The 8,710-nt window shown below is 38.5% G+C and overlaps 1 protein-coding gene across 1 annotated transcript; it reads left to right on the plus strand.

The window, feature by feature from the left end:
* Positions 1–6,702: 6,702 nt before the first annotated feature.
* Positions 6,703–7,647, plus strand: LOC103728710. Its single transcript, XM_008826671.1, has one exon. It carries the CDS (start codon positions 6,703–6,705, stop codon positions 7,645–7,647), a length of 945 nt encoding a protein of 314 aa, XP_008824893.1.
* Positions 7,648–8,710: the final 1,063 nt, after the last annotated feature.

Raw genomic sequence — 8,710 nt, forward strand, 5'->3', positions numbered from 1 at the left:
TTCTCTCATCATGTCACTTTTATTATCTCACGGTGAATCCATACATGGGTATTTACCTACATGTACATGTGTGTTGCCTGATATACACACAGGAATCATCAAACACAGTTACAAAATGATTCATGTAATAAAAATTTTAATAATTTAAAAGAACATATAGACAATTTATTCTATCACTAGACATTGTGGTAAGGGCAGGAAAATTCTCATGCAGTATATATCATTTCTGATACAGCAATGTATCAGTTTCAAAAAAATTTTCACATGAAATTAGCATTTGGGGAACTATAAGCTATCACAGGAAGGGGCTTTAGATAGAATCATTTGTTATCTCCTGTGTTCAGATAGGTAGGTTTGCCTGTGCAATACAAACACACACACACACTACACCCACACACACACACACACCATATTACATTCAGTCAAAAGAGCACTCCCAGTTGGCCAATGGAAAATCACAAATATAATTTATTTTTAAACTAAATGACTATCAGTTTTATCTAGAAATATTCCAACAAATACTTTTAATGAATGTACTATAATTTTAGAACAGTTAGTGAAGTCAACAAAGGAAAATACTTTTCTGAAGCATATTCCTTCTCTGGTTCTAATTTCCCATTGTGGGAAATAACATTTGATAATTCCTTTACATTTGTTTTTAAACTGTACCAAAATCTGTGGGGCACAAGAGACGGCTGCTCTTCCAGAGGACCCAAGTTCAGTTCCCAGGACTCACATGGTGTCTATGGGCGGGGGTCTAAATATGAATAAGATGTATAAAATACACAAAATTGAATGTCCTTAGCTGCTGGTGCATTTCATGTTAATTAAACAAAGGAAAATCTTACACAGGAGGCTGAGACATGAGGCTCATCAGTTCAGAATCAGCCTGGGCTAAAAGTTCAGTCTGGACAACTGAGTGAGTGTCCTCCAAAATAAAAATTAGGGTCACTGGGAAAAATCTGCCCAACTGTATGTCAAAAAATAATGATTCTTTTCTGTATCCTAAATACTACTTTTTCAAATCTATTTTGAAAAGACATTTATTGAGCTTTTGTAAATTTCACACAACAGTTCTTAATCAAATTTAGGGCCCCTCTCCCATCCATGTCCCCACCCCATCCACCCCTATGTAAGTTTCATCCAGGCAAACTTTTGTACCCAGATGTTCCTCTATGCAAATTCATCCACTGGTGTCTAGTCAATCTACCTACATATTGTAAGTAAAGTCTACTTTCCATCACCCAGTAGTAATCAGTCTCCAACAGCTCTGAGGTTAGGGCTGGCCTGCCACCCATTTCCCTCACTCCCCTCTGGGCCATTGTCTGATTGAGTTGGCATGGGTCATGTGATCAGTACCACCATTGCATCAAGGTCACATGTGCAAGCTTCCAATGGCCTAAAGCCTGTTTCCCTATGTTCCTGAACCAACCCTGGTTCTTAACAATCTTTCTGCCCCCTCTTCACCAATGGTCTTTGGGACTAGGGTAAGTGAGGTTTAATATAGGAGTCCTGTCCAGAGACACACACTCTGTTGTCTTTTATTCTCTAGAACTTGGCCAGTTGCAGCATCTGTGTGGATTGTACTCTGTTGTATAAGGAAGCTTCGCTGGTGAAAGTTGAGGGATACACTAGTTTTCCCTCTTTATCTTGTTCTGCTACATTCCATGAGCCTTAAGTATAGAGGTTCCATTGTAGATACGTCACCTGGGACTGGGAATACCTTAGACAGGTGTACATTTTCTGTGTGTGACTACTTGTGGAACTCTGCAATAGCCTCCATCTGTTGCAAAAAGAAGCTTCTTTTATGAGTGGTGTATGGTATGCTTGTCTGCAAATACAAGGATCCATACTTACCATGTGTTAAAATTTTCATTTGTCTAGAAATATGACAGAGAATGGGTTTCTCTAGGATCTATGACCACTCCAACCATGTGTATTTCACTGTATTTACAGTGTCACCCATGTGTTCAGTCCCACTGAGAGGGCTTTAAGGCTAATTAGATACCTGTTGGTTACCCCTCAGATAACTATGCCACTGCTGCATCAATTGAGGTAGTTTGCTGTGACAGTCATTATGGTTATTAGGCTTTAGGGCTGAGTTGGAGCATTGATTGATTTTTCTCCCTTAGCAGCTTGTGTAGTAATCCCTAGAACTATGAGAGCTAAACTTCAGGTAGGCTTCCAGGTCAGTTCTTCTTCCATTCTCCAAGTCCTACATCTGAAGTATGCCCTGTCTTCAGCAGTAGGGTCTTACTTTGACTTCTGGGAGATAACCAACAGTTCTGGCAATAGCCTGTGTTACTTTGGGAGTGTCTTGGACTACTCCAGCCAACCACTTGAAAGGAGGTTTTGCTTGTCTGTCCCTGTGCTCTTTACCTTACAGGCCCCAGGCATACACATGCGCCAGACACCATATGTGCATTTCTCAGGGGGTTCCTGAGTCAACACTTTTCCCTTTGGCTTCCCTAGCCCCCAAGTTTCAGTCATGTCTACACTTTCTCCCCACATCCAGCCTCCTTCCTCCCTCCCAGTTCAAGTGCCTCATTATCCCCACCCTCCTTCCAATAACACCCCCGTCTCCTGAGTCCCTCTTCCCCCACCACCATGGACCCTTGCTTGTCCCTTCCTCCTTCCCTGCCAGCCGTACACTCCCACTTGCCCCATCTCCCCCTCAGTGGTAACATCTGTTTCCCACTACCCCCCTCTTTTGGGCTCTTTATTTCCCTTTACCTTCATGTTTCCTTTCCATTTTTTCTGGTTCCTGGTGTTACATGAGAATATATATTCACATATAAGGAATTAGTGCTATGATCTGCAAGTGAGGAAGAACATATGTCACTTGCTTTTCTGAGTCTGGGTTACTTAGTATACCAGCTTCTAGTTCCATCCATTTACCTGCAAATTTCATAATTTCATCTTTACTTATAGCTGAGTAGATCTCCATTGTGTAAATGTACCACATTTTCATTATCCATTTGTCAGTTGAGGGAGATTGAAGTTGTTTCCATTTCTTAGCTATTATAAAAAGACAGCAACAAACAAGAATGTATAGGCATCTCTATGGTATGATGAGTTTTTGGATATATGCCAAAGAGTGGTATAACTGGATTTTTAGTAGATTCATTTTTAGTTTTTTGAGAGTTCTCCACACTGCTTTCATAGTGGTTGCAGGAGTTTTCATTCCCAACAGCAGTGAATGAGCATCTGCCGTTCTCCACATCCTTTGCCAGCATTTAGTGTATTTATTCTCTTGATCTTAGTCAGTCTCACTGGGATAAAATGGAATCTTAAAGTGTTTTATAATAAGCATTTCTCTAACTACTAAGAATGTTGAGCACTTTTAAAAGTATTTCTTAGCTATTTTTATTTCTTCATTTGCAAACTCTCTGTTCAGGTCTATAGCCCATCCTTCACCCTGACCAAAGGTCAACTCCAAATGGATCAAAGACCTCAATATAAAACCTGAATCTCTGGAACTTCTAGAAGAAAACAGTACCCTGCAAGATATAGGCATAGGAAATGACTTTCTAAATTGGACATCAGTTGCTCAGGCATTAAGATCCACAATCAACAAGTGGGACTTCATTAAGCTACAAAGCGTCTCTACAGCAAAAGGAACAAACAAGAAAGTGAAGAGGAAACCCAGCTGAGAAGGAGAAAAGCTTTAACAGATGTATTTAGTGTCCAGAATATGCAAAGAACCCCAAAACAAAGAAACAAGAAAATGAATGACACAATGATATATTTCTTTTTTGGTCTTTTTGAAGCAGGGTCTCCTGTGGCTCCAACTGTCCTGAAACTCACTATGTAGACCAGGCTGACCTTGAACTCACAGAGATCCACCTGCCTCTGCCTCCCAAGTGCTGGGACTACAGGCATGTGCCACTATGCCCAGATATTTTTTTTAAATCAAAAAATATTTCCTGAAATTCTGAAATTTTAAATTCCTTGACTTGAAACTATCTAGAGTTATAGCAATGCAAGAGATTTGTGCACTTGTTTTTTAATTTTGAGTCTAACAAGGAAAATGAATCACCCCTAAACCAGTGGGAAAAACAAATTTCTAATTGTTGATTATTTCCCCATATTTTACCTATGGGATAGAATTCTTGTGGGAGGTCATTATTTTTTATTCCCAATTAGACTTTGATTATCTCCACTCAACATATAAATTTTTCTTATCATCCAGCCTATGCAGAGGGACAAATGACTGGGGTATCAGTTTCATCAGAGAGAAACATCTGGGACTTTTCAAAGGCACGTTGGAATTGTCCCAGCCTCACATCCTCAAAGCCATTTTACCATCCAGAGGAGTGGAGGAGAGAAATACTCAGTGTTGACCTCTTTGTGAAGAAGGGGTATGTCTGAATTCCAATCCTTTTTAATCTCTCCTAGTCCACACAGATATGCATGGCTCTTTATCCATCCATATCAATGCTGATTCTAGGATTCACAATCCCTAATGATCAGTCTGTCTATTAGCCCCATCCCCTCAGCAGTATAAACCTGAGGGAAATACATGCCAGTTTAACTCAATCAGCCTCAAGGTATTGCCCTGTTTTTCTAGATTTGTTTTAACTGATCACTAAGCTTCTGTGAACAAATGTATTGACACTTGCAAGGCAATGTGCCAAACACTATGCTGTATTTATAAGATGGTGCAATAGAAAAGTTGCTGAAAAACTCATGAAAGACATTGCAGAGAGAAACTCAAAACACTGCAATGTAAATATCATTGACGATTATTAAGTTCATAGTAAGATCCAGGAACTGTGTGTTGTTTAATTTAAATTTCATATTTCAGGGACTAAATGTTTGCTTTCTGGAAGGCTTTGGAGAGTGGAATGACTTTTCTTGTGGTCACACAGCAAATACAATTCTGAGAAAATATTTGAATCTATACTGTCTAATTTAATGTCAGGGCCATTTAGCATCACAAAATCACAGAATACCAGAATTGGAAGAGAAATTTAAGATAATTTAATATGCCCAGTGCTGTGTTCTTGAACAACATCTCCAAAATGACTGCACAGCATACATACTGACAGCCCTGGCTTTAAGGAGAGCAAAGCACCTCTGGCTACTGGAATGTCATTTTGGTTCAGACACACCTGCCTCTGTCCATGGGTTCAGGCACTTAATTTTGCTTCACACTGATGGAAACATAAGTAGTATTTATGAAATAGACCAATACCAACACTTCGTGAATATATCAGTAAGTTGAAAATTTGGGTATAAATACCACATGAAATGTGTATTTTTACTATGCGAATGAATTATTCTCTGTTATTCAGACATTCTTCAAACGAAAAGAGGTGTAATTTTTTTCTGAAATTACCCAGTTTCCATATCATGTACAAAATCTCTCACTCCAACCTAAAACTAATAATGCAAAAGTGGCTTGAACATTTAGACTGAAGTTCTTCTATTTTTTTTTCTTTGCAAATATAATGTAAATTTGTATTACTCTTTTTGAAAAATTATATCACACCATTGAACAGCATTAAATTGAGACTAAAATTTTGAATTTTGTTTTATATGTGCTCTGTTCATTCATATAGCCACCACCAATAATTTCTTTAGAGAGCACATATGAACTCCGTGATCACAGAGTCTGACCACTGATGAAATCCTTCTCACATGAGTAGTACTCTGAGCTCCACAAATCCAACCATAAAGTCCAATTAGCAGGGATCAGTCATGGTCCACTGCTTCTCTGCCAGGATAGTGGAGCCCAAGTCCAAACACACACCACCATATTTTCCCTTAGGATTTGTTCAGTTAAATAATTAGACCAATAAAACACAGTCTGTCACTTTTGGAATGTTGTTGAAATATGTTATCTGTCGAGCAGCTATGTTCCTGCTTTGCTGGGTGGCAAGGATTACATGGAGAAAGCAGGGACGCAGAGCAGCAGTTTCAGAATAAAGAAACTGTATCAAGTTGCCCATTTTGTCAGCTAGTTTTATTTGGAATTATAAGGAAAATGGCATAGTGAATCCTGCTTCAGTAGAAATAAATGAGAACATTTGTTATTCTTGAGCCAAAAGAAATTTCAGTTTCTGTAATATATAGATATACACATACATATTAGGTATATATATATAATATAATTAGGTATATATTATATATAATAGGCATAGATCTAATATCTGCTTTGTTTGTTTTTAGACAGGGTCTCCTTGTAGCTCCAGCTGGCCTGGAACTCACTATGTAGACCAAGACAGTCTTGATCTCATAGAAACCCACATGCCAATGCCTCCTGAGTGCTGAGTGTGCTGGAATTAAAGGTATGTGCCACCAAGCCAGTGACTTTACTATATCTTAAAAATATGAGGAAAGAAAGAGCCCTTAAAATAACACTAGCAGCCATATGTTTTACTGAAGTAAAAAGTCCAGAACTTACACTCATCCTAAATAATTTGACCGTATTAATTTCAATGTCCTAGGTATTTGTTATTCTTCCACTGATCATGCAGTCATTGGTTGTCCCCATTAAACAGGAGAAGCTCAGGAAACTCTTATGTTATATATCTACTTTGATGTAGGAAAATAATCTCATATCTATCTATCTGTCTATCATCTATTTTTCTCTCCTCTCTCTCTCTCACATATACATACACATACTACAGATGCAGAAAAGTGTACTCATTTTCTCTATCCTAAATCTAGAACTTGTGGCAAGATAGTGACAGGATAATGGAGTCTGCAAACCATTCCATGGTAATCAACTTCATTCTTGCTGGGTTAACAGAGAAACCAAAGCTTCAGCTGCTCCTCTTCCTGCTCTTCCTTGGGATCTACATGCTCACAGTACTGGGGAATCTGGGCATGATCATGCTGATCCTGCTCAGCTCCCACCTGCACACCCCCATGTACTTCTTCCTCAGCAGCCTGTCTTTCATTGACCTCTGCCACTCCACAGTCATTACCCCCAAAATGCTGGTGAACTTTGTGACAGACAAGAACATCATCTCCTACCCTGAATGCATGACCCAGCTCTACTCCTTCCTAGTTTTTGCTATTGCAGAGTGTCACATGTTGGCTGCAATGGCCTATGACCGCTATGTTGCCATCTGTAACCCGTTACTTTACAATGTCATCATGTCTCACCACCTCTGCTTCTGCCTTATAGTGGGAGTTTACACTTTGGGTATCATTGGGTCATCAGTTCACACGGGCTTCATGTTAAAACTGTTTTTTTGCAATTCTAATGTGATTAACCACTACTTTTGTGATCTCTTTCCACTCTTGGAGCTGTCCTGCTCTAGTACCTACATCAATGAATTACTGGTTCTTTTCTTAAGTGCATTAAACATCTTAACACCTGCCCTGACCATCCTTGCTTCCTACATCTTTATCATTGCCAGCATCATGCGCATTCGCTCCACTGAGGGTAGATCCAAAGCCTTCAGCACCTGCAGCTCCCACATATCTGCTGTGGCAATCTTCTTTGGTTCAGCTGCATTCATGTACTTACAGCCATCATCAGTCAGCTCAATGGACCAAGGGAAAGTTTCTTCTGTCTTTTATACTACTGTAGTGCCCATGCTTAATCCATTGATCTATAGCCTGAGGAATAAGGATGTCAAATATGCCCTGAAGAATATTCTGAGTAGATACATATGTCATGAATGGACCTAATATCATATCATCATATAAGAAGGAAGTTTTCCTTTTGTCTGTATACAGAATTTGATAGACTTATTTTGTGAGATTTTAGAAAATAAATGATGCTGTCTTATACAATATTTTTTCCCCAAAATTCTCCTTAGGTATATTTTCTTTGAGCATAAATGTCAAAGTTACTATGTATAAAAATGTATAAAATAAAATTTAAAAATCTTGAAGGTTAAAGAGGCCTAGCTCTATTTTTAACAATAATACTATTAATGATAGTGATGGTGATGGTGGTGGTAGATGGTGGTAATGGTGGTCATGATACACATCACTGAAATTAGTTTTTAAAACTTATACCCAGAACTTCAAATGGTTTTCTTTATTTAATATTTGCAGTATTGCTCCACAGCAAGTCTCACTATGATTCACCTTCTACAAAAGAAAAGAAAATGGAACTTATTTGAGTGTATATTCATGAATGTGAATACAGGAGATAATTGCACCTATAGACTTTGGATCTAAGACCACGATTTTACACAAAGTGATGCTTGGTTCACCTGATTGTGGCCATATCTAAAGCCTATTGGCAACCCCTTCTGGATAAATTAAGTCTCCCCAGTATTTCTTACTTTATGTTCTGGATAACTCCCATGGTATTCTCATTTTATTTATTCTATTATCAATGAAAATAACAAAATACTTCAATCCATACCTATCAAAAAGCGCAGAACCATGACTTCCATGTGCTAACTGCAGTCTCCTGTTTCATGATGCCGACATGTCCCGTCAGTCCTGCTTTTGCTGATTTGGGGATATATGCTATACGTTTAGTCAGCTGTGCATCAGCTCATACCAGTTGCATGATTAGGACTCATTCATACAAATTTAATGTAATTAACTACTATTTCTGTGCTTTAATTTCCTCCCTAAAGCTCCCTTTCTTGAGTATTTATGCCAATGAATTTTTGTTTCTATATGCTGATATGTTTAACATCATTTTCCAAACCCACTTAATCCTTAACTCTTGCAATGTAATCATTTTCAGAATCCACCACATCAAATCCACTGAGACAGTTGCACATGCTTC

This window comes from Nannospalax galili, unplaced genomic scaffold (assembly GCF_000622305.1).
Source record: "Nannospalax galili isolate Female #2095 unplaced genomic scaffold, S.galili_v1.0 scaffold1852, whole genome shotgun sequence".
Taxonomy (NCBI): Eukaryota; Metazoa; Chordata; class Mammalia; order Rodentia; family Spalacidae; genus Nannospalax; species Nannospalax galili.

What these genes read in the sequence shown, in the direction of transcription:
- LOC103728710 (XM_008826671.1), top strand. Translation starts at nt 6,703, where the DNA reads ATGGAGTCTGCAAACCATTCCATGGTAATCAACTTCATTCTTGCTGGG.